Raw genomic sequence first — 25191 nt, 5'->3', positions numbered from 1 at the left:
TAACATTACATTCCAACTTATAATTTGTATCCAATACTATATGATATCACAGTATGTTAATATTTATATAGTTTATTACATTATGTACTATATCATATTTATATATTAATACAGACAAGCACAAAGTATTATCATTCTGGTGTACCCAGATGGTATCATATTACTCTGACTATACTTTGTGGCTATTTCACTTTACTTGAGGCGGTATCGCACTATTGCACTTGTTGGTACTGTACAGTATGTGCGCTGCTTGCCTTGTAACTTTGAGTTTAATTGCACTTGTATAGTTTCTATTTTTAGATATATTCTTATTTACTGTCTTATTTGATCTTAACTTACTACCCTGACTAACAGAAAAAAGCATAATAAACTTATTCTTTTCTGTTGTTTAATAAGATCTTTGTACCTTTTTATAAAACAATTAAGATTTTTATAATAAAAAAAAAAGATCCAGATGTGGTTTTAAATCATAGTCCTGCTAAGGGGGAGATTATCATTATTACATATAAAAAACATTTAATTAAAGGTTTTTGAAATAAGATGACATGTTTTATCTTCTGTCCATATTAACTTGATGCATTAAACATTATTATGTGGCATCACAGTTAAAGAGAAACTGAAACTGTTCCACGTCGGTCCGCTGGGGGCGCTGTGGTGCTGCTGCGACATGAGCATCAGAACTCAACTGTCGGCGCTGTCTGTGATGTGAACAGTCAAATCGTAATGGCGACTGCTGGAACAGCAGACTCGGGATCAACAGCCCCGACAGGTATCAAGCTGCTAAACCTTCCTCCTTTGTTGTCTTGAAACGAGCGTTCAAACAGAGCCGTGTAACATTTTGTAGCGATGAAAATGGTGTGATTCGGTGACTATTTGCTTTATCAAGTCCCGGCTAGCCAGTTAGCTAGTTAGTTAGCATCGAGGCTTTCAACCTAACAAATGAACCAAGCAACGGTTAGCTTGTTTAGCTGCCTATTTTATTAACCTTAGTGTTTTTTTGTCGATCACAAAGCTGTAGTTAGCATCCATCAGTGTTTATATCGACTTATCTAACGAGGTTGATAACACGTTAATGAAAGAATTCCCGTGACCACGTTGGCTCAAATGTTGTGTTTTGTTATCAAGCCGGTAATTTTGTTAACGTTACACGGTGTGTCATGCTAACGAGTTAGCTCGTCGCCGGATCATTAATACGAGGTGTAATAAATATCTGTGTATTGTTTGGTAAATGAATGGGTTGGGATAAGTGGCTGCCGTTATCTCCGAGCCTTCCTCGCCCGTTACACCCCTCCTTTTCCTCTGTCTGATCAGATTTGTGGTAAAGTTTGCCAGCAAATACACTTCATTTGGTATCTTCAGCACAAGCCATCTATCAGCTACTTTCCAAAGCTTCACAGCTGAGGTGATGCTTTACCAAAACACATATCGATCTTATTCATATCTTACCAAGACACAGCCTTGCCATGCTTATCTATTTAATGAACGGACGTAATCTCTTCTGTTGATAAGAGGTTTGTGCAGTACAGATACAGATGGGTGGAGGGCAGTTCAAGTCCCATCAGAGGTTTCTTATTTTCTGAGGACAGGACAGATGATGGGTATCTTGTTAATCCGTTAGTTGTGCGTCACTTATTAGCCTCCATGTGTACAGAGGAGTTGCTCTTCTCTTTGTAACCACCCAGGCTGAATCAGTGAATAAAAATAGGGGCTTCCGAGCACTCTTGTGGCTCCCACATGGCTGAGAGCCCTAGACTGTACACATACAAGATCCAGCTTTCTGTCTAACACACAGACACACTCACACACTTGAGTGACAGTAACAAAGTGTGGTAACTGTGCTAGCCCCTTACTGGCCTTGTTTCCTAATCGGGGCAAGAACCAGTGTATTTATGGAGTCTTCATAGGCGGAAAATGATGTTAGGAGAGCGTGTGTGTCCCATATTATTGCCTTGTACAGGCTGCAGGCTACAAGTGAACAAGCCTGGCAGAGAGTTGTTTTGTACACAGGGAGGAACAGATGGTTTGCCTATTGTCGTAAGGCCTGTCTCTGACAAGCTTAAGTCATTGTTAAGTAATTGGGTTGGGTTGGGTAATTCCTATCCCGAATATGCAGCACGGTGTGTTATTGTCTAGCTCTACACTGACTTCAAGAAAGATTGCAACGTGATCAATTAATGCTAATGATTTCCTTGATTAAACAGGAAACTGTTTTGTTTATAAAATGGCAGAAAATGGAAAAACATGTTCCAAGGCATCATCTTTGAATTACTTGATATATCTGACCATCACACTAAAACCCAAAGAAATTGTTCATTATCAGATTTAGGGTGCTCAACACAGACAATGTTTGAATTTTTTGCGTTTAAAATTAGAAAATTGATTAGTCAATTATCAAAGACGTTGCTGATTAATTTTCTGATTGAAATGATGAATCGACTAATCATTTCCGCTCTAGAGGAAACACAATTTCTCGTATCTATATACACTCATGCTTTAAAGGTGTTCAGTGTCGCTCATTTAATAGGTTAAGCTGTCTAGGCTGACCGTGTCCTGCTCCACAGACATTAGGACTCGGTTCTGGAGGAGAGCGTTGCAGCGAGGTACTCGCATGGGTGTGCGTGAGTGTTTCTGTGTGCGTGAGCAGAAACTGCATGAGTAGTGAAGATATAGTGTGTGGCTTTACATAATGAGAGGGAATGTGGGCAGAACGATGCTCATTGTTTCCCTGAGGATTGCCGTGTGTGTCCCTGTTAACTGAGAAGAGCTGCATGGCATTCAGTGATTCTGCCTTGTTATTAACACTCCCAGCTTTCTTGGGTTGATGTGTGTGCGTCGCCTGGATTGAATCTGCTGGCCGTCGATGACTTTTCACACACAGGGTTGTTACTACAGGTGTATAATCTTCCCAGCATCCTTTTGTATATATTGACCTGTGGCACTGCAGCATTGAAGTAGATGTTGCCATTGGTTACAGGCTAGAGGTGCGTGCAGAGTGGGCGAGATAGTAGGTTTAAACAGCAAGTTTATGTAAGGACACAGGAAATCACGTTGAATATTTCTTTTATTTTAACTGTGTGTGTTTCTTACAAATGTACTGTGTGCTGCTGTTGTTATCATGCTTACCCAGGAGGACAGACCCATGTGTCTGGGTTGTGTAATTCAATTACACTGCTCATCTTTTGTTTATAAGCCAGTAAATTTTACACACATCCAGAGGTCTTTGCTTGGTGATGCCTCAAACATTCAGCATGTGTTTATTTTGGCAACAAGTAACTACTCTTGTGCTGAACGGTTGAGTTTACTGAATGGCTTAATTTAACAAAAATATAGCAATAATGTTAGCATATTGGAGTCAAAAGTTAAGTTACTGTTAGAGACAAAGTAGGCTGTTGCAGCAAGAGCTATAAACTGCAGTTTTTTGGAAGGAGTGTGGTGACTGACTGCAGACACACATCCCCAGGTACCAGATGAAACTGGAGCAGCCAGCTCAGGGGAGAAGTAGTTCCAGTTTGTGTAGAGCTGGTGTATCAAGGGCGGCAGTCAGTAACGGTGGCCACATTTAGGTCTGGCCTCATCATCGGCCTTATAGTCATCATCCAAAGCTGGAAATAGCCCTGCTAATTAACCAGCAGAGCGATTCTTAAGCAGTCATTAACAAATTCTTCCATGTTAAAAGCTGCTAGTTCATAGTCTTAAGTATGATGACAAGCATCAAATTTACACAGGCTGCATTAGTTGACACCTACGTCAACTCTGAACAAGGAAACTAGCAGAACTGTTCCTTTCTCACATTGTAAATCCCTATGTAACTTGTTTTTCTTTCTTTAGGGACCAGTGGCATCCGAAAAATGGCCCCTGCAGAGGTAACAATGACTGAAATTGTCCTTCTGAATTGACTCTGTGCTATGTACAGCCCCAAGTAATGTAAATGTTGATCCAGTCAATCCCAAAGAGGGAGGGGGAACAAGTTTAGACAGTTCAAGCCTGCATTCATGCAGCAATCAGCAGCTTAAGCAAAGTAAACACATGGTCCCAGTTTTTTTTACACAGGTGATAACAGGTGAATAAATGCCTGAAAACACAGTTTCATGTGTTGTTGGAGAGATTGTCTGCACCACAGCCAGTAAATGAACCAAGAGTTGACACAGATAGTTGATAATTACTTGCTTCTCATGGCCGATACTGTTAAGTTGACCAATAATTTTACATTTTTTGTATTTTAAAAATAAGTTAATGTCCTGCAGTTTATGCACACCTCAGGGTAAAAAACTTGTAGACTTTCTCTCTCCTCTCAGAACCCTTGCAGCACATTTATTGCAATATGCAATCGTCTTGTGTTCCTTTGTAACTGTAAAAAACGTCCACATCTACAACAACATGTTTGGCTCTCTGGTCTACACTGTGTGGCTCCATACAGGTGCAGCAGTTAGACTGCTTGAATCGCATCTTCGTCTGCTTCTGCTTCTCTTTCTCCTCCTCGAATTTATGGCAAATCAAAATTAAAGTTGCTTACTGCCACCCACTCTATACAAGTGTGTAGATTCTGCACTTGTTAAGTCATGAAAGCACTTTGGCTTTGTGTTATTGATTCTATTAATGATAAATAGATTGTATTTTCTTTACAGATAATAATATACATTCAAAATAATGTTAATAAAAAAGAAACACAATAAAAATTCTAAGGGATAACAAAAAATATAAGAATATTTATTGAAGGGATGGGTAATTTGTTCAGACAGAAGACAGTACAAACTAATTTAAATTTATCTGGTGCGTGATTAATTGCAGTTATTTACAAAATCAAATGTAAAGTAGACAGGGTGCATAATTACTGCCAAAATAGCTTATTAATGTTCAAATTGATTTTTGGCCAGTGAGTGAAGCAAATCTACCAGCTTGCATATTTTACCACCATTTGGCTGGTGGCTGTTGCTAATTTTGTGCCCTGAAAGTAGACTACAAGGTATCGTTCACACACCACAAAAAAACAGACCAGCTGATGTTGCTTTCAGTCCTGTCTTCTGCTACATAACTTTACCCTCGTTGAGAGTTCAGCAACTCATCAGCCGAGTTGATGGCGGTCATGCGAAGATGTTTACTCAATGTGGCCAAAAGCTTGCATACAGCTCGCTCTTTGTCATCTGTGTTACCAAGTATAAACACACACACACACACACACACACACACACACACACACCAGGCCTAATTTATATGTTTCTCTCCCTGCCCCTCTCCTCAGGCGCCTGGCTCTTCAGGCACAACTCAGAGTATGAAGAAGACCATCGGACACCGGGGCGTTGAGACCACCACAGGAGAGACCACCTATAAAAAGGTCAGAACAGGGCGTTGGTGGGGGAGGAGAGGGGTCAGTGACACCGGTGGTTTTGGACACACACAACATTTAGCAGCAGAGGTGAAAAGTGGAAAGGATGTTTGGTGTTTATATTCTAAAATTAGTTTGTGAATTCCTCTCACTGGACACCCAAAAATAGTAAGTGAAACAGCAGAAGTCACAGAGATAAAATATCGTTTGTTCCAGCGCTTAATATCTTTTCCTCTCTGACCTCTGTAGACTACGTCGTCCGCCCTGAAAGGTGCCATCCAGTTGGGCATCGCTCACACAGTTGGCAGCTTAAGTCAAAAGGCAGAAAGGGATGTTCTCATGCAGGACTTCGTGGTGGTCGAAAGCATCTTCTTCCCCAGGTTGGTGGCTGAAATTGTAGTTGAGTGAACATCGTGACTTTGTGGGTTTGGATTTCATGTAGTTTTAAAACCTTTCTGTCTTCTGACTCTCTCTCTCTCTCTCTCACACTCATGTTTTCAGTGAAGGCAGTAACCTGACTCCTGCTCATCACTACAGTGACTTTCGCTTTAAGACCTACGCTCCTATTGCCTTTCGTTACTTCAGGGAACTGTTTGGCATTCGGCCAGATGACTACCTGGTTAGTACTTACACCAAACACACACTGCCATGTTTCCTGTTAAGGCTGTGGTCACTGTTGCTATATATATACACACACACTTATTTATATATATATATATATGTATATATATATATGTATATATATATATATGACACATATACATATACATACACACACACACATATATATATATATATATATATATATATATATATATATATATATATATATATATATATATATATATATATATATGACACATATACATATACATACACACACACATATATATATATATATATATATATATATATATATATATATATATATATATATATATATATGCATGTATAATGTTGCATGTTGCATGTATGCATGTATAATGTTTAACAATTAGAAATAGCTCTATCAAGTGGCTCATAGGTGGTATCAGGGCAGAATGATCTAAATATTATTGAAATCACAATATGGCCAAGTGCAACATCCAAGTCTTAGAAGCTGCATTTTTTTGATAGAGATAAAATATGTGACAAAACAGTGTTATAATGAAGTAGTGTTTTACTGCAGAGAAGGGAAATTGTGCTGTAAAAATGATAATTCCCACAAATTATGAATTATATCACAATATTTTTTTAAACAATACAGCAGTATTTTTTTTAACCACATTGTGCAGCCCTAAGTGTGGTGCCATTACAAGTTCTGTACCCTCACTTTATAGCCACTGATAAATTAGAGTTCTGGATATGCCAGCATATTTCCACTGGATACTAATGCAGTCGTCTCTTCCTCTTAAAGTATTCTCTGTGTAACGAGCCACTGATTGAGCTGTCTAACCCGGGAGCCAGTGGATCCCTCTTCTACGTCTCCAGTGATGACGAGTTCATCATCAAGACTGTTCAACACAAAGAGGCAGAGTTCCTCCAAAAACTCCTGCCTGGATACTTCATGGTGAGCCTGACCCCTGAATATAACAGAAAGTGGGAGTGTGTTCAGTATGAGTGATTACTATTGCAATATTTTATAATTACCATGAGAGTGGGAGCTCTAATCATTTCTTTCTAATTTATGTGTGCCACATATCTAATCTGTTTTCCGCATTTCCTCCTCCCTTCCAGAATATAAACCAAAACAAGCGCACCCTGCTGCCCAAATTCTATGGACTGTATTGCGTTCAGGCAGGAGGCAAAAATATCCGTATTTGTGTGATGAACAATCTTCTGCCTCGGATCGTCCCCATGCACATCAAATACGACCTGAAGGGCTCCACCTATAAGAGACGAGCTTCCCCTAAGGAGAGAGAAAAGGCTGTCCCCACTCACAAAGACTTGGACTTCATCCAGGACCTGCCTGATGGCCTGCTGCTGGAAGCAGACAACTATAATGCCATGTGCAAGACTATACAGAGGGACTGCCTGGTGAGTCACAGAGACACTTGTTTTTCATCGTCTGATTGATTTTTATTCACGTATCAATTCAAGCCTCTCAGCCTACATGGAGTTAAAGGAGGCATTCTTGTGAAATGTTACACTATGTTATTAATATTCACAAGCTCAGATACAATAGTACACCAGCAGAACGTAATTATTGTTGTGCCATCACTGGATTTCAAGTCTTTTTATTATTGTCTTACAAAACAAATGTCCTGAGTTATGAAAGCCATTTTAGATCCAATTTTGTTTTTAGTATCAGATAAAAAAAACAAAAAAAACACTGCTGGCAATTATTGAGTGTTATTTCTACTAGACATTGACTGATAGTGGATTTTTAAATGCAGATATAATAATGATAGTCTCTGATATTTAGAATCTATTGAACTGAACATCAAACTCAAGTAATTAATTAATAAATCTAGTCGAACTCTACTTTTTTCACCAATGGTATAGTGGGTAAGTTTTATTCTGTGTGGTACCAACAAATATTATGAAAACTCACTTTTTTTTTTAGATATTCTGCTGTCACGTTGACAGACTGAACAGCAGGTGTGGAGAGCTGTTCTGTACAGAGGCATCTATAATTTTAAGGCTCTCCTCAAGCAATTAGTCAGTGTTGTTAGACAGTTGTTTGTTGCTTAATGTTGAGCTCCACCACTGCTGGCAGTCGAAGGATCATCAGCAGCCCAGTGTTGAAGAGAAGACTCAAGCTCGCATGACACTGCAAACTAATACCTTGTTTACTTTGAGGGATGATTCCTTTTTAAATGATGGAAGAGACTGGCGGCAGTTAACACGAGATGCCTTGGGTAAAGTGTTGGTTTATCAGACGTGGGAAAGCAACTCATATGACAGAGGCTGCACATCATTTATTCATTAAAATATCTCTTTCCATTAGAGGCTAATCTGTCTTTGTGGTTGCCTTGTGGCCACTGTTTCTTTGCTACTCCAGTCCACTTTAGTTCAAGTCACAGTAGTAAAGGCTGACTGTAAATCATACATACAAGTTTTCAACACATGTTCAACATTGTTATGACGTAATGAATTTTGCTTTTTTAGTTAGCACCTACATTAATATGTATTTACAGCAGTGGTGTCGCACTCAGAAAATGTGGGGGGTGCCAAATCCCACAAAGTGCCAATTTCTAAATAATGTTGCTTTAACTTAATCTTAAAAATAAAACTAAACTTAAGCAAAACTGTTCATGAATGATGTGGCATCCTGTTTAAGGCAATGACAAATCATGCACAATATTGTGAATAGCAAAAAGGTTTGGTGCAGTTTTTGTACAAAGGTGCCTTCTAATCTCTCTTTCCCTTCCACTTCCTTTAACACTATCTACTACAGACTAATCAAACAACAGACAAAATAACAAACTAGTACTCAAAGTAGAAACATTTAAAACAATTCTGCCATGAGTCTGTAGCCAGTTACTGTAACTGCCAGTACAGTAACTGTTAAGAGACAATCGATGGTCATGTCAACACATTTACTGTATTTTTATGTTTGTTGTAGCTCTTGCAGAGTTTCAAGATCATGGATTACAGTCTGTTGATGGGCATCCACAACATGGACCAGGCCAGTCGAGAGCGGGAGCGAGCTGGGGGAAATTCGGGGGACAGTGGGGGGTCGGAGGGAGCAGTGACTCCGGATCAGCGGCGGCCACAAGCCCAGAAAAGTCTGTACTGTACGGCCATGGAGTCCATTCAGGGGGAGGCTCGAGGGAAGGGAGCTTTGGATTCAGAAGACCAGTGAGTCTTAAAGCACATGAGCTGAATTTGAGCTGGTGTTTGTTTGTAGTGTAATCTTTGACTGGGACGACGAAATGATCTGTTGATGTTTCTCTGGCCTTGTCCTTCCAGCATGGGCGGTATTCCATCTCGTAATAGTAAAGGAGAGAGGTTGCTGATCTACATCGGCATCATTGACATTCTTCAGTCCTACAGGTTTGTGTCTAAGAGCAGCCAAATCGATTCCTCATATAAACATTTGTTCGTCCCACCTATGTTACCTGTTTAATAACTTGCAGTAAATAGTTTTATTATGTCTTATTTATTTAGGTTTATTAAGAAGTTGGAGCACTCGTGGAAGGCCTTGGTGCATGATGGGGTAAGAGCCTACACACTAAATGCTTTTTGTTTTCCTCCTTCTTCTTCTACTCCTTCTTTTTCTTGTTCTCCTCCTTTTTCTTTTGTTCTGGTATTTTACAATGTGACCTTAGTCTAAACAGTTATATTGCAATTCATACAACTTTTACATCACTATATCGCCTGTACATCTGAGTGTCTTGTCGCTGAAAAGAGACGCTGAGAGTTGTAGTTAAAATTAGGCCCTGACATCCTGAAATTTTGGATGAAATCTGTGTCAGCCATCTACATCAAAGTCTGACTCCGCATTCACACAAACCTCCATACAGAAATAGCAGCCTTTGCTCCACATGAAGCCAAAATAAAAAATGTGTCCCTTTTTCTCCTCATCCTAGTTCTCTCTATCATCTACTCACAATTTGCTGGCTTCCACTACACATTAACTTATGAATGAAAACATAAACGTTGACTTCATTGGCCTCCATGTTATCTTCTATAAGAGTGTGCTCGATGTTTTTTTGCCCACCCACGTAATGTATTTTCCATATTTAAAAGATAATGTAAACAGCCAAATAAAATAATTGGATCTGAGCAATAAATCCAAACTGAGCGCTACGGCTAGCTGTGTGAGCCTAGATATGTTACAACAAGATTTCCTTGAGCTTTCAGAAATTAAGATAGACCATTTTAAATAGTTGTCTTGAGTCTTTAAAATAAATGTCAGATTAACGGATAAATTAAATAATTGTTTGCAAATAAAAAGCAGGAGCTACTGCTGTTTGTAGCACAGTTTTGATTTCATTTAGACGTGAGTGCTGTAATATATGTCAGGTTCTAATGACTCTGTTGCTGTTTTACTGCTTTAGGACACAGTTTCAGTCCACAGACCTGGCTTCTATGCAGATCGTTTCCAGCAATTCATGTGCAGCACAGTGTTCAGGAAAATCCCACGTAAGTATGCATACCATATGTGTGTGTATTTTTAAATGTCCTGAAATTAATAACTTGTTACATAAACATCCCAGGGGTAAAAGGTGCACTTATTGATCATTTCCACATTTATTCCCTCCATCTTCAGTAAAACCCTCACCTTCTAAGAAGAGTCGTAGCGGAGGTCCGGGAGGTCTCAGGAGGGCCCCCACACTGGGAGGTCCCACCCCGCTCTCCCACGCAACAGGACAGTCGGGCGTCGACTCCAGACTAGTGTACCACAGCCACTTTAGAAGCACAGATTCAGAAGCAGACAGCGGTAAGAATTGAGACACCACAAGCAAAGTTATAAGAACTTTAAGTAGATATATTGGGTCCATAACCACAATATCACTCATAGCTGAGCTCCGAATGGAGACACTGGTGTTGAAATATGCCTTTATTTTGTTTTGTTATCGGTTCTTTGCTCTCAGGCGTGCAGTCGGGCAGACCAGATCTTGTTCCGAGGACCCCTCCGCTGGTAGATAACCTTGCTGACTGTGAGGCCAACCTGTCCACCTCATCACTAGGCAGCACCGGAGTTCCCTCCGCCTCTCCTCCCTTACGGTAAAGCTTCACCCAGATAATAATACATGACCTTTAATCTTTCATCTCACTGGCACACTTTAATAATCTTTGCTCTGATGTTTCTTCGCAGGTCTGTAGGGGTTGAAGTGCACAAAGCTGCAAACACAGACCTTGACCAGGGTTCTTCTCACAGGTACAGAGGGCAGTAATGGGTCATAAGATTGGACTGTAAAATAAATGTATTTTTTCTCTCTTGTGTTAGTCAATATGCCATATAAATTGTCTTTTTTCTGCTTCAGCATGGAGGTTGGAGGGGCTTTAGATAATTCAGGCAACCTGTCTGGAAATGAAGATGTAGTTTCATTGTCAGACATCATCCCTGAGACCAACATCTGCTTTGTAAGTCTGAACAAAGAAATTATACATCTGTAATTGAAGATGATTTATAATTCTATTGTTCTTCTATACTTCTCATATCCTTCATAATCTTGGTATTGATATTCGTTTCATCTTCACAGTAAAACACAGACAAGTGCCATCTAAAGGCGAGACATTTCTGGACGAGGTGAGGTGGGCGGAAGTAAGGACAAAGAGAGTGAGTCACCCATCCATCACGGACCCTCGAGTGCACCTCTTGTTGTTTTCTCACCCATATAGTACACGGGGATCGCTGGATGAAGCAGCGGGGTGCAGTGGAGGTTGTGACGATGAAGAAGGCAGCGGTGGGAAGATCAAGAAGAAGAAGACTGTGTTAAGTAGGCTTTCCCAGCTGTCAACACTGGCACTGTGTGCACACATTTGCCCCCCTATGTCCCACTTGTCTTGGAAATACACCTGGAGCAAAAGGTGTATGGCCCTGAATCTGCTGTTCTTTGGCAGCTCTGGCAGCATTATATTGATCCAACAAAGATTTTCTTGCCCACTGACATTAAAAAAATGAATTAGTTGTATATTGTAAAAAGCCCCAGTCACCAGTGGATGGTGAAGGCAGTCATATTATCCACGAAAGGTCGGCCATCGTGTCCTTTTTCCGCAGTATGAAGCAACATTTCAGAAGGAACACACACTCTCAAAAGCACATGAAGGGCACAGCCTGCATATTAGGACTGAATAATTCCCTGTGTGTTCATGCACAGTCTAACTGGGTTCACATTTCCGTGATTCACACTCTAGTGTTCCCATTACCGCACATCCATTTCCCCCTCCGTGCTCCTCATGAGCAGGAGCACTCTGAGCTATCAGTGGTCAGATTGTTCAAATCAACACTTGCTGCTGTCGACTCTGCAATCATGTATGCATTTCTTTTTACTGGTTGTGGATGTACAGTATTTGTTTGAAAGTCAGTGGAGGGATGGGTTCAGACACACCCATACGGTCATATTGTTTCACGTTTTGTTGTAAGTTATTCTGCTGGATGCCACGGTGGTGCTGCGAAGGTCCGACCAGATCTTGCCACTGCTGAATGTACATTACAATGTGTTTCTTAATATAGAATGTGTCTTATTAACATGGCAGGCCACATTTTTACAACCCGTAAAAATCTCCCCCTCTGATGTGACCATATGTGCTAAAGTATAAGAGAAGAAGAGCTGTCGACGGCGTCGCTGGCCAGCAGATGCTGTCATATGAAGTCATGCGATTAAGATAACAGAAGAGTAATAATTTCCAGCTACTGTCACATGTCTGTCATGTCTGTGCCTTTACATGTTTGTCCCTTCACTAACATGTGGTGTATAACTGACGTTTTTTTTTACAGGTTAGTGTCACACAGGGAAACCTGCCTTATCACTACGGCTGAAGTCAATGAACTGCCATTTGTATGTCTGGAACAACCATTGTCGGGGTTTCAAAGATTTTAATGCAAACACTAGTACAATCCGTTTTGGTTATGTGTATGTTGAATGTTCAGTCACTGTGGTTTAGGGATCGACTGATACAGTTTTATACCAATCCCGATATACGTCTGCAGGAAAAATTAAAATGTTACTGTCAAAATTTAAAATAACCAGTGATGGAATGTAATTGAAGTACAGTACTTGGTAGATACTTGTACTTTAGTTCAATTTTCTGCTACTTTACTACATCTTGGATGCAAATATTGTACTTTTGACTCACTACATTTATTCAATAGTTTCAATAACGAGTACATTTGCAGATTCAGATTATTAAAGCCACTTCGCGGAAACTTTCTTTTCCTTTTTTTTTCTTTTGTTTATCCTGTCTTAATAAGTCCTAACATGTCTTTATAGAAATGACCACTCTTCTTTCTGATGGTCTTGTTTGCTTATGTAGGCCATAAAGAGGCATCGATATTAAATTGAGACTGTTTCATAATCGGATAAAAGTTCCTTGTAGTAACTTTAATGTTGAATCATTATTTGACTTCGGAAAAAAGTAGCACATTTTCAAAAACATTTCTTTTTTTTGACGCAATCAGTCAAAAAAAACATAGATTCCAATAATCAGAAAAATAGTAAATATCGTATCAAGTAATCGGTCGATCCCTGTGGTTCATCAGCTCTCCTGACATCAGACAGTGAGGATGTTTGTCTCTGATTGATCATTTCTGCTGGTTACAGAAATGACACCTGCCCACATCCACTCCTGGACCAATAATACTAACAGTGTGTGTAACTAATTTTTGTATTTTATTATTTTTTTCGTTTGTATGCCGCTTTTACTCAGCTGTTCATAACAATTATGCTTTGTTTTCACAAGATGTTCAATGTTTATTATCTTAATGTTTAGGGCACTAAACGCTAGTGAGGTGGCTGGCAGGGAGCTTTTTACCCCTGGAGATATTTCTGATACAGAAATTTGAATCACTACCGAGTGACTGTAGCAAAACTGAAGATCGTAGACATCATCTCATGTAAGAAATCACTGTTCATGTTTGTTAGGCACATGTGGTCTATGCAGCAGAGAGGGAGAAAGGAGGATGTGAGTTGTGAATATATAATGAAGGATGACAGTTGAGGATTAAGGACTGAGTCTTTTGTATTATAAGCCAGTCGCGGCGCCAAAGAAAAGAGTTCCTGCTAATGTTCAGGATCCAGTAAGGTTAACATGAAAATGAAATGAAACACTCCTGGACACCTGCTTGGACTGACAATGTTGTATATGGTAATAACACTGGGTTGACCTGTGTTTTAAGGATCTATTATTAAACTGGATGTTTTGTTTTTGCTAAATAATTTCACGTCTAATAAGCTGTATCTGACCTGGTCCCTGTAAAGATTTATGTTTTATTTATCAAAGAATTGGTTTACATCGTGGCCTAAGACATTTCAAGATTCAACTCCACATTCCTTTGAAATTCAAGAGAAATTTTCTACAAATTGCGGTAGCTCTTAAACCCCATTATTTACCACCTTTGTCTAGTTGAGATGATGTATTTGTCATGAACTACTTCTGGTTTAACGCTGAAATGTAAAATTTTATTTCAAACACATCCATTTAAGTTGGTTGAAAGTCAAACAGCCACCAAAGAAAACACTCCAAGAAATTCTTCCTTATAAGAATAGTCCAGATAACGTTTTATTAACACCTGCATTTTGTTGTTTTATGTTATAATAACTATGATTTTTAATGGGTGGTTCTGTATAATTGCTAGATGCAGACCAGTTCTGTCGTAGTTGTTCTGTACTACACCATGGCATAAGAAAAACATCATCCTTCGGTGCTTAAAGGTTGGCGACACTACAATATATTTGAAGTAATGCAATATGAACCACAATCTGCCACCTTTCAGCTGTAAGAAGTATATTTATTGATATGTTTGATTGCTGGAGGCTGAAATGATAAAAAATTGTATGTACCTTAGATGATTGTACGTATACTGTATACTGACAGAAGGATGTCTGAAACTTTATAGCGTGTGTTGCCTATGAAGGGGGACTATTTGACAATTTCACTTTTTATATTTCATGTTTAGATTGTGATATTATAGATAGATTCTCTCCATGATGATTCTGGGTTGTTAATCTCCCACGCTTTTTCTACATGAATGTTTCACACGGCTCACAAGCCAACGTTGCTGGTTGTCCTATATGCTTCAATTACTATATTTTTACTGTGTATGATATGTGTATATGTACATAGGAGTCACGGAAATGCCTTCTCATGCAATATGTGCTGCCTGTCCCTCCTGCCATGTTTCAGTTATGTGGTGGTGATGTTTTCATGTCTGATTTTAAAGGATTAAACATATTTTCTAAATCTTGGTTTTGGTCCCTTTGTTCCTGTGTATTTTCTTACTACCTGTTACAAGCATAGACTGTATCGAACATGGTTATACTCTCCTCGACCTCTCCTATACGTTTCTGAAGAGCTATTGTGAGGCTCAGTGTGATGGCTCCAACCTAACTCCTGGGTAATTACAAAAATGGGCAAAGGGGTGGACCGTGGGTGGAGCTGAGGTGGTTCAAAGTCTGGTTGCTGACAGCTAGTGGCTAACATTAAGCCAAAAGGACCCTGACACACCTGGCTGAGGGTCGGCAGTCAGTCAGGGAATCTTGTAGCTCTAGTTGTTGCAGTGTGTTCTAACACCATTGGCATCTTTGGTACCAGTCGGCCGTTAAAGGCCCTTGTTGACGGCTTTTTAGCTAAGTGAGTGTGTAGAATCAGTGTTCGAATCACTCAGGTTGTTCAACTAAGCGAATCAGTGCACGAGAAAGGAAATGGAAGAAGATCCATGATTTCACCCTTTTAGCCTGGTTTCTCTTTATTTTTCACCTTTGCCTCTTCCCCACTGCCATTTGCAACTTTTTAACAGATGTTTGTATTCGATTAGGAGCAGCTATATCAGCGCTGCTTTATCATTACAGTGGTTTGTTTATCCGCTGTGTCAAGTCTTTCTGGTTTCATTTTTTGAAATAAAAATACAAACTACTACCCCCTGGTGGTGTGGAAGGGTATTTTCTCTCACAACACAGACCTTAGATGTGAGGCGACCAACAGTATTCACCTCTGTACAAATGTCATGAACAGGGAAATAAGCTATAGAGACCAAACATGTTCAATCTGCTTGGGTTTTTTCATATGAGGGTCTATGGGGTTTGGCACAAATGTTGATTGTCAGGCTCAAGTGGCCATTTGAGGAACTGCAGTTTTTGACACTTGTGCGTTGGCTTCATTTTTCAGCCCTGGAGGTTGCCACTCGGTTAATAGCTGTGAAAAGTTGTGTATGTTCAGAAAAAAAGGGGACTAGCATCTTTTAAGTTTCTGTAGAGATTTTAATAATGTCTAGACAACATTACATTTACTTAATATGGTGAAACTTAATATAGTTTCTCACACCCTGTTTGTTACATCACTTCAGACTCTTCCTCCACTAAAACCTGCCCTGTGATTTCAAAGTCCAGGCTTCCCCAGTTGAACACATTGCCTGGAGTGATATGTTGTCCATCCATGTAGCGTTTGATCTCAGCGGCAGTCAGGACGTAGTTCCACACGTGGACTTTAGAAATCATACCAATGAAGGATTGATTTGCATCGAAACCCCCACCGTAGGTGTCCTGCTCTTGGCCCAGGATAGTGATTGGTGCTCCAGTGATGGCACCAGTCTGGATGAATCTCTTGATGGTCGCTTTGCCGTCCACCCAGAGCTGAGCCAACCCATTGTCAGAGCGCCAGGTGGCACACAGAGAGTGCCAGGTGCCAGGTGGAAATGACAGTGACAAGAAGTCTGTGCCCCCATCCTTAGCGTGCACCTTGATCACACCTTGTAAACCGGTCTTAAAGAGCACAAAGTCATTGCTGTGTGTGGCAGTAGCCAATGAGAAGAGCCCGTAGTTCCTGGTGAGATCTGTCTGGAATCTGATAAGATGCACCAGCTGTTAGGAACTTTTCTTCAAACATCACCACAAACAAGCTTTCTGGTTAGCAGTTACCTGAGACAGGTGGTCAAAAAGCTGAATTTGTTCTGAGATGTCAGGAGTTTCACATGATCTCTGTTACTCTCTCTGGGAAAGACGAACACTTTGCCTGACAGATCTTCACATGTAGAACATCAAACCCAAAACAGTGTTCAGAGGAGGAGAGTGAGCAAGAAAAGATAAGTGTTTTGTGATTAAAACAAACATAAATATTCTAGCCATAAATGCCACTCAGTAAACAAGCTTGTACACAAAACTCTGTAGATTCAACAATAGTTGATATACCTTTTGGTGTGGCGCAGCATGTTGCAAACATCACCATCAAAAGTAAGAGTTTCTCCATCTGAGATTTCAAAAAGTCACAATTTTAGTATCTGAGCAGTTCTACAATTGATTTAATTAAAGTTTAAACAAAGCTTAATCTGACCAAAATGCTGTACAAGGGAACATTAAGTAAAAAAAACACAGAAAAACAATATACAACAAGGGTTATAAAAACTAAAAGTTCAAGACAACATTGTAGCAGCCCCATTGTTTAAGACTTGATATCTTTCTTTGTTTTGCGCTGATTTTCAAAATCAAAACCACTAGAATGACGCTGCCCCGTGTCATTCTAATGGGGGAAACTGTGTTCATTCTTGAACCCTTGAAACCAAGCCCCTACACACCTTCAGTTTGATTATCCCCTGAAGGGGCATTTGTTTATTGGTTTGTTGTCCAAGTAGCTGACATCGGGCATCCCCTCTAAATTTACATGTTTTTTGTTTATATTTGTATGTAGATTGGCTTGAAAGCATTTTACTGCCAGTACCGCCACAACATACTAAAAGATTAGTGGGCCAGCAAGGTCAATGAGTAAAATGTGTCTTCAGGCTGGATTCAAAAACAGAGATAAAGAGGATACATCTATCTAGTTGCAACTGGTTGAAAAACAGTACAGTTGTTTAGGTGTATAAAGTGTCTTTTACCTTGTAGCCTGGCTGTCAGCTTCTTGTCCTGCACGTCCCAGGTTCAGATTGATTGTCCCACTTGTATTTATAGAACAAATATGCTTTCATCATGGAGGACTGTGGACTCAAACATAAAGGAGGCAAAGGACTGTTGAGGTCTGAAAGGGCATACAGGGTCAGCCCCAGCAGCTTGAAACAAGCTGGCTAGCTAAACTGAGCAGCAACAAAGTTATTAAAAAATGTTTTCCCTCATGTCACAAACACCAACAACTCCTTCCTTATGACAACTCTGAGGGGGCACACTAGTTCTTGTGCTTTCTGCTACAGTGGTACAGGGCCGATAACTGTCAGCCATCAGTGATGGACAATGGCTTTGTGTATCAGCCAACCCTTGTCTGTATTATTAGGCAGTGTCCCTTCCCAGTAAGTATCCTATTATTCTCATTGAACCAACATACTGTCTTTAAATGTTGTTTGCCAACCAAGCTTTTCATTATGTCTGCACACCCCAGGGCCCAAAAAGGTATCCCTTTTTCGTTTTAGCCCTTGGTCTTATGAGTCTGTCTTTTTTCTGACACCACTGGGTCAGAAAAAAAAAGAAATAAAATAAAATACTGTTTTACAACTTATTTTAATAAAATTGACTCTAAATATATTAAATCACTTGATAGTTTATCAATCCATTTAGCATTTTATCATTAAATTTGTGCTACCTTTTTTAACTGAATTTTCATCTTTCCATCTTCCATTCCTATTACTGCTCTTTTATCTATTTATCTGTTTTTAATGTGATGTCTTTTTCCTTTTTTCATACCGTCCTTTACTGCTTTTATTTGATTCTTTAATCTATTTATTGTCCTTTATTCCTCTTACTGCTCATAATCTTTTATCTGTTCTTAATTTATTTGATGTGATGCTGTCTTCTAATTTCCCTATTGTTTTTATACTTGTATGTTGCATTTATTTTTCTTATTATTATGTCTCTCTCTCTTCTTTCTCTGTGTTTTTGTCCGTTTTATCGCTTTTGTTCCTTTTACTTGTAATAACTCATATAGACTTTTTGTGTTTTTACATTTCCTGTTCTGCCTTCATGTTTTAGCTCACCTTAGACAAGACTTCCTTGTGTTTGGCTTCACTGAGTGTTTATTCTGTATTCCTGAGTTTCCTGCTTTTGTTTGATTGTCAAAGCACTTTGTGGACTAAATATGCTATATAAATAAATAAAAGTTTATTATTATTATTATTATTATTATTATTATTATTATTATTACTTCCATCTCTCATATTTGTAATAGTTATTAATCATCCTTATCAGAGGATTGTATGAAATTTGAAGCTTCTTTTTTTTTTAAAGAAAAACTGCATTACCCATAAACCACCGCGATGACGTAGCAAACCACAGACATCAAGATGGTGCTTGAAAGTACTATGGTCTGGTAAGGAACTAGAAAAATGTTTAAAGTTGAAATAGAAAAGACTAACTGTATTTAAAACAAGCTATCATTTGAGAAGGATATTTGTCTCTTGACGTCGTTTGTCTGAAAAACTCGAGCAGGTTTAGCGACTTGTTTTGTTTTGTGCTTAAGATGCTCGAGCTATTCCCTGAGTCACTCCACAGCCAAACGTTAGCCTGCAGGAGCTGACAGCACACAGCTAACTAACGACTTGTAGTCCGGTTGTGGACATTTAACAAGCTATGTGTTGGTCAACGCTCATCAGTGTAGTGTTGCTGCCTTACGTTAAGAGGACTTGATTGTAAAGAGTGCGGCTGAAGTTGGATAATGGCTTTGTATTACGCGTTAGCATTAGCTAGCTAACAAACCCCCAACCTTCTGTCATTGACAGAACAGGCAAATCGTGGGATCTATTGTTGCCTTTGTTTGACCGACATAAACAAAAAGAGCTAACGTGTTGTTTGGTTATCAAACAGACGCTGCCTTTTTTTGGTTTTCTTCAGAACAACATATAAAACCTTCCGTTTTGTCAAAAGAGATGAGTTTTTCATATGTAGCAGTGCTGCAGGGGTGTTGTATTGGTTCACTGGGGCCACAACAGTTATTTTGATTTTGATTTTCATTCATGTATTGAATGTTTGTTGTTATTTAATTTCATTGTGCCAATTAAATGCCAGAAAATAGTGAACATGCTTATCTCATAGCCTGAAGTGATGTGTTAGTATTGCTTGTGTTGTCCATCAAACAGTCTAGGATCCTAAAAAAATACAATTTACAACAATATTAAACAACATGTACACTTGATGATTATTTTTACTGTCAGTCAACTCACTGATTAATTAACTAATTGTTCAAAAATTGGCACCAGCCATCGGCTAAATGCTAGTTAAATATGCAAGTGGCTGGTAGATATCCTTCACTCACAGCCATAAAACAGTTGTCATCTATTATGTTATAAAATGGCCGGTAAAGTCAATTACTAGCCATTTGGCCAGTGGTTGAAATGTTAGTTTTGCACCCTGTTTCCACCCCTTGTACACTACTTAAAATTATTTAGGTGTATTGGGATATTTTATTGTTTTACTTAATTGTTCATTCTGTGACATATCTGATTATTTCTGGTCCCCCAAAATAATGCGACACATTTCATTTGAAATGCACATGCATACATGCACCCATATCCCAATTTCCCCAAACTAATGTTGAAGAGTGTATATGTTATACACTATTCTCATTAGAGATGCACTCATATATTCTCATACTATCCACACTGACCTGTGCCAGCAACCAATATTTACCCAATTTGTGTAATTGTGTCCCTAGAACTAGTAATTGTTAACACGGTTGTTAATTTTTCCTAGTGTGGACAACAGTGAATACATGCGCAATGGAGACTTTCTGCCCACCAGACTGCAGGCCCAGCAGGACGCTGTTAATATTGTTTGTCACTCCAAGACCCGCACCAACCCTGAGAACAACGTGGGCCTCATCACCATGGCAAAGTAAGAGGCAGTGTGTTTGCATTAGTGCCCTGACATTTAAAATATGTTAGTGTGATAACACAAAGTTGTGTTATGTGCCTATGCAGCAACTGTGAGGTGCTGACCACGCTGACTCCAGACACGGGCAGGATACTGTCCAAGCTGCATGCTGTGCAGCCTCGTGGAAACATCAGCTTCTGCACCGGCATCAGGGTGGCACATGTGAGTTTGTGACTTTCATGAAACAGCGAGTCTTCTCCTGCTCCTTTTGCAGGAAACCAAAAGAGGGGCTGGAAAAGAGTTGTGATGTGTGGAATTAATTTTAGGAGCATTGGGATATCTGGAGAGGTCTTTAAAGTTAATACTGTAAATAAAAAAAACAATTCCATATTCAAAACGAGAGCAAACTTGTTTTACCCCAACTCTGAATGCTTTTTCTCTCTTTTGATACTGTACATTAACATATACCTAATGGGAACTGGCTCACCTAACTGTAATTGAGCCATTATATATAGTGTGTTATTAATTACACTTGTGCTGTTCTTGCTACGACATGCCAAAATGTCTATGGTAAAAAGATCTACTGTTCTTTTTGTCACATGAATGCATTTTGTCATCAAACAAAAACATTCATTTGTCATGTTTCTTTCTCTAGTTGGCGCTTAAGCACAGACAGGGCAAAAACCACAAGATGCGCATTATTGCATTTGTTGGCAGCCCAGTGGAGGACAACGAAAAAGAGGTGAGCAAAGTCAATTGTTTGCATGACGTTAGTGGTTATTATTACCCAGTAAATACTAGTAATGCCCCAATATAGTGACTGCTATCGGCTTATTGGTAAATAAGATGACTTTAACCAATAGTGGGGTCCGATGTTGATCTGTTGTGTCACATCATAAACAACATCAGTATTGATGTTGTTTATGATGTGTACAGTATTTTTTTGACAGGATGGTCGACATCCTCTTGCAAAAGCATGCTTCTCATCACACTCTGAACAGAGAAGATATACTGAGCACACTTTGAACACTGCTGCCTGTCTACACCAAAGCAGCATTACCTCATACGCATTCACACTTTATTTAAAGAATTGACTCACTAATGCAGAAATGTCAACTGACCCAAGTCTTTGCTCTGAGTTACATAAAGAATTGACAAAATCAACAGAAAACGGCAAGATCTTTGAAAAAGTTGAGCTCAACTTACTACTAGTATAAAGTTTTTTCTGCAATTCGTACCATTACATTATACGTGGAAATGTGCAGACAGCTGACGCCTCCTTCACAAAGGAGGATGAAGTAGTCTGGATAATAACGTTGCTGTGTAAAGTCCAGAAAATCTTCGAGTCTTGAACACGGGCTGATGTTAAAAAAGCTGTTCTTTGTTTATTCAGTGTTGTTATCCAGCATTGTAATCCTTTTTTATTAAACAGCAGCCTGTTCATGTTTGTGGGATAAACTGGCTTCAGGATACTGATATTTTACTCAGGCGATCAAACGTGATAAAACATGCTGTTTTTGTGTCGACTGAAGTATTTTTGTTTTCCTCCAGCTGGTCAAAATGGCAAAGCGTCTAAAGAAGGAAAAGGTCAACGTGGATGTCATTAACTTTGGAGAGGAGGTATTTTCACATCAAAATTACACACACACACACACACACACACACACACTCAACCTCTTGAATATCTAATATGCTATTGTGCATCTTTTTGCCCTCTCTATGCTGTTGTCTGGTCCACATGTTTACCCTCACTCTTTCTCACCCCTGCAGGAGATGAACACAGAGAAGCTGACTGCCTTCATCAACACACTGAATGGCAAAGAGGGTGCAGGCTCCCACCTGGTCACAGTGCCTCCCGGCCCCAGTCTGGCTGATGCCCTGCTGTCCTCACCCATCCTGGCAGGAGAGGGAGGTGCAGTGTTGGGCCTGGGTGCCAGTGACTTTGAGTTTGGAGTCGATCCCAGCGCAGACCCCGAGCTGGCCTTGGTAAGAGAGCAGGGAAAGATGATAGTTCACAGTGGTATGTTTCTGGCTAGGTTTCTATAGCACATTTTGTTGTCTTTTTTTTCTGTTATTATATATTTCTGGGCTGTCATGGTATGTGCCCTAATGTTGTTAATTATGTAGAGTAATGCAAGGCTGTCAATTTGATATGATTTGATTATTTGTCTTGCTCTTCTCTCTAGGCTCTGCGAGTGTCTATGGAGGAGCAGAGACAACGACAGGAGGATGAAGCTCGCAGAGCCGCTGTTGCATCAGCTGCTGAAGCTGGCATTTCCTCCCCTGCTGCAGATGGTGAGAACACTTCTGTCCATCTTCCTTCAGTAAACACTTTATAGGTCCCACCTTGAGTGTGTTCACACATCATATCTTTCTCTCTTTCTGTTGCAGAGTCTGAGGATGCCCTGTTGAAGATGTCTGTTCCCATTACAGACGCATCCACACCTGCTCTACCAGACTTCAGCCGCATGACAGAGGATGAACAGATCGCCTACGCTCTGCAGATGTCCATGCAGGGAGCTGGAGCAGGTTAAACATGGATTTAGAGTTTTATGATTTTCTGTGACCAGAGAACTGATAACTGTAGAAGATGGGAATGCATGGGAATGCATCACACCAATGATAGAAAATACACAGCAGAATTAATTTAAAGTACAGAAAGATCTTCACACTCTTGCACTTAACAGTAAATTCTGCTTTCAGCAGGTCGAGGTCAGCAGAAAATGAAGTTTCTTTAAGTTATTAAGTTATTTTTCACACAGTTACCTTATTTACTTTGCTGGCTGGTGATTTAAGGCATATTAGCAGCAGAAGAACCAGTTTTTGTGGCTTCAGTTTAGAAGTATTCTGTTGTGTTTTACTCGTATTATTTGTATTCTCAAGTCTAAAATAAGCCACAAACTCCAGAATTTTGAGCACATTTGCCTTTTATCACTGTGGGTTTGAGTGATTTGTAGAGGTCTGAATATCTAACTGCTATGTTGGATAATAATTACCTGGATGGACTGACATTGGGGTTATTGGTTTGTTTGTATTGGCACTCCAATACAATTTATTATGCTTGATGGAGCCTGGGAAACAAAAAACAGTTGTCAGGAGCAGTTTTACTTGTTTGCAGCCCATTTGTAGTACAAGCATAGAATTGTTCTTCATTCTTTAAAAAATCCAACCAGTTCTGCATCACTTTTAATAAATAATGACATATTAGATGGGACTGAAAGGATGTGTTTTAATTTCAACTGTTGAATATGTTAGTTTTTTGAACAACCGCACATTCAGGGACATAAACTGTTGACCAGGTTAAAAAAATAACCAGTTGTCCATCCACCCCATTTTCCTTGTTCAAACATGTGCTCCATTTTCCTGCAGACTTTGGTGCTGAGGACATGGACACAGGAGCTGACTTGGACTCCAGTAAGACTAAGGTATGCACAAGCCTTCATTAGTTCTCACTTGTCATTTTCATCAGATCAAAAATTGCTTGGTAAACATGAGTTACAACATGTCATTTTCTGTGTCCAGGATGAAGAGGACTACGATGTTATGCAGGACTCAGATTTCCTCCAGAGCGTCCTTGAAAACCTTCCAGGAGTCGACCCTAACAATGAGGCTATCCGCAACGCCATGGGCTCTCTGGCTTCCCAGACGGGCTCGAAACCAGACGCCAAGAAGGATGAGGAGAAAAAGAAATGAACATCCAAAGAGAGGATCTTATGATAATATATGTTAAATAAAAAAGACCTGAGAATTGCACTGCATGTGTTATTCACAGTAATGTTATCACTCTCCTCCATACAGGTTCCATTTTGTTTATCTTTTTGTTTATGTTATGTTAACTGTAAACAACTTTTGCCTTTTTTTTTTCAACATTAGGATAAAGGCCTATTCTGATTTAATTTTTTTGTGTCAAGCAGATATGCTTACTTTTGAATCTTTTGTAATATAACTACTCAATAACAGATTTCCTCAATAAATTTACAGAACACAAGGTGATACTCTATTGGATGCTGGAAACTTATTTACACTTTTGTTGTTAAATTGTTCTCCAAAATATCAATGGATATTGCATTTAAATCTACAAACTTTCACTGGTAATGCACAGCAAGTGGCATATCTAGTGCACAGATAAACTTGCATTTCAAGAATATAATTATTACCTCCACCAAGGAGGTTATGTATTGGATGGAGGCTGGGTCTCGGCCTAGAACAGACCCATTAACTTTTGGTGTGGATCCTGATAAAGGGACAGATCCAGGATTTCTTCTCGGTTTCTTTAGTGTTGTGAGATAGGATGTTTTTTTTGTACATTTTTGTTAATTTCTCAGGGAGTAATGCATGGATCTTGATGACGATTTTATGCAGATAAAGGGGTCTCCTGGGCCTTGGTGGAGGTATACACTTTACTGAGAAACATTCTAGTTGCTGGATGTTGAACAAAACATGAATACAAGTTAACATAACTTTGGGGACAGACATGTTGACAAAGACCTT

At 39.5% G+C, this 25191-nt stretch overlaps 3 protein-coding genes across 5 annotated transcripts; 2 read left to right on the top strand and 1 right to left on the bottom strand.

The window, feature by feature from the left end:
• Positions 1-682: 682 nt before the first annotated feature.
• pip5k1ab (phosphatidylinositol-4-phosphate 5-kinase, type I, alpha, b) lies at positions 683-15162 on the top strand. 3 transcript variants are annotated; one of them, XM_084356678.1, is made up of 18 exons: positions 709-769; positions 2562-2600; positions 3829-3863; positions 5240-5332; positions 5573-5703; positions 5825-5942; positions 6720-6872; positions 7040-7339; positions 8871-9106; positions 9218-9301; positions 9416-9464; positions 10309-10393; positions 10521-10691; positions 10846-10978; positions 11070-11132; positions 11239-11338; positions 11458-11504; positions 11597-15162. In XM_084356678.1, exons 1-17 carry the CDS (start codon positions 724-726, stop codon positions 11458-11460), a joined length of 1839 nt encoding a protein of 612 aa, XP_084212804.1. In that variant the 5' UTR covers positions 709-723; the 3' UTR covers positions 11461-11504; positions 11597-15162. The 3 variants fall into 3 exon arrangements, with proteins under 3 accessions (XP_084212805.1, XP_084212804.1, XP_084212803.1); XM_084356677.1 differs by having other exon boundaries at positions 11458-15162; XM_084356679.1 differs by lacking the exon at positions 2562-2600 and having other exon boundaries at positions 683-769; positions 11458-15162.
• Positions 15163-16245: 1083 nt separating this feature from the next.
• On the bottom strand, positions 16246-17855 carry LOC311260117 (serum amyloid P-component-like; the record flags this gene model as incomplete). Its single annotated transcript, XM_084357629.1, has 4 exons — positions 17784-17855; positions 17101-17158; positions 16831-16933; positions 16246-16756 (listed from the first exon to the last, which is right to left on the bottom strand). Exons 2-4 carry the CDS (start codon positions 17156-17158, stop codon positions 16246-16248), a joined length of 672 nt encoding a protein of 223 aa, XP_084213755.1. The 5' UTR covers positions 17784-17855.
• A 1262-nt stretch (positions 17856-19117) lies between these two features.
• On the top strand, positions 19118-24700 carry LOC311259572 (26S proteasome non-ATPase regulatory subunit 4-like). The gene is made up of 10 exons (XM_084356803.1): positions 19118-19201; positions 20581-20721; positions 20808-20922; positions 21356-21442; positions 22252-22320; positions 22471-22686; positions 22887-22995; positions 23092-23229; positions 24070-24125; positions 24223-24700. The coding sequence occupies exons 1-10, from the start codon at positions 19176-19178 to the stop codon at positions 24391-24393; spliced, it is 1128 nt and encodes a 375-aa protein (XP_084212929.1). The 5' UTR covers positions 19118-19175; the 3' UTR covers positions 24394-24700.
• Positions 24701-25191: the final 491 nt, after the last annotated feature.

The sequence above is a fragment of the Pagrus pagrus genome, assembly GCF_965226575.1.
Source record: "Pagrus pagrus genome assembly, chromosome: 7".
In the NCBI taxonomy this organism is placed as follows: Eukaryota; Metazoa; Chordata; class Actinopteri; order Spariformes; family Sparidae; genus Pagrus; species Pagrus pagrus.
This window is presented reverse-complemented; position numbering and strand designations above follow the sequence as displayed.

Coding starts and splice junctions, on each gene's coding strand:
- pip5k1ab (XM_084356678.1), top strand. CDS start 724: ATGGCGACTGCTGGAACAGCAGACTCGGGATCAACAGCCCCGACAG. Junction 5,704..5,824: donor GAAAGCATCTTCTTCCCCAG/GTTGGTGGCTGA, acceptor TCATGTTTTCAG/TGAAGGCAGTAACCTGACTC. Junction 9,107..9,217: donor GCTTTGGATTCAGAAGACCA/GTGAGTCTTAAA, acceptor TTGTCCTTCCAG/CATGGGCGGTATTCCATCTC.
- LOC311259572 (XM_084356803.1), top strand. CDS start 19,176: ATGGTGCTTGAAAGTACTATGGTCTG. Junction 20,923..21,355: donor CCGGCATCAGGGTGGCACAT/GTGAGTTTGTGA, acceptor TTCTTTCTCTAG/TTGGCGCTTAAGCACAGACA. Junction 22,321..22,470: donor TCATTAACTTTGGAGAGGAG/GTATTTTCACAT, acceptor TCACCCCTGCAG/GAGATGAACACAGAGAAGCT.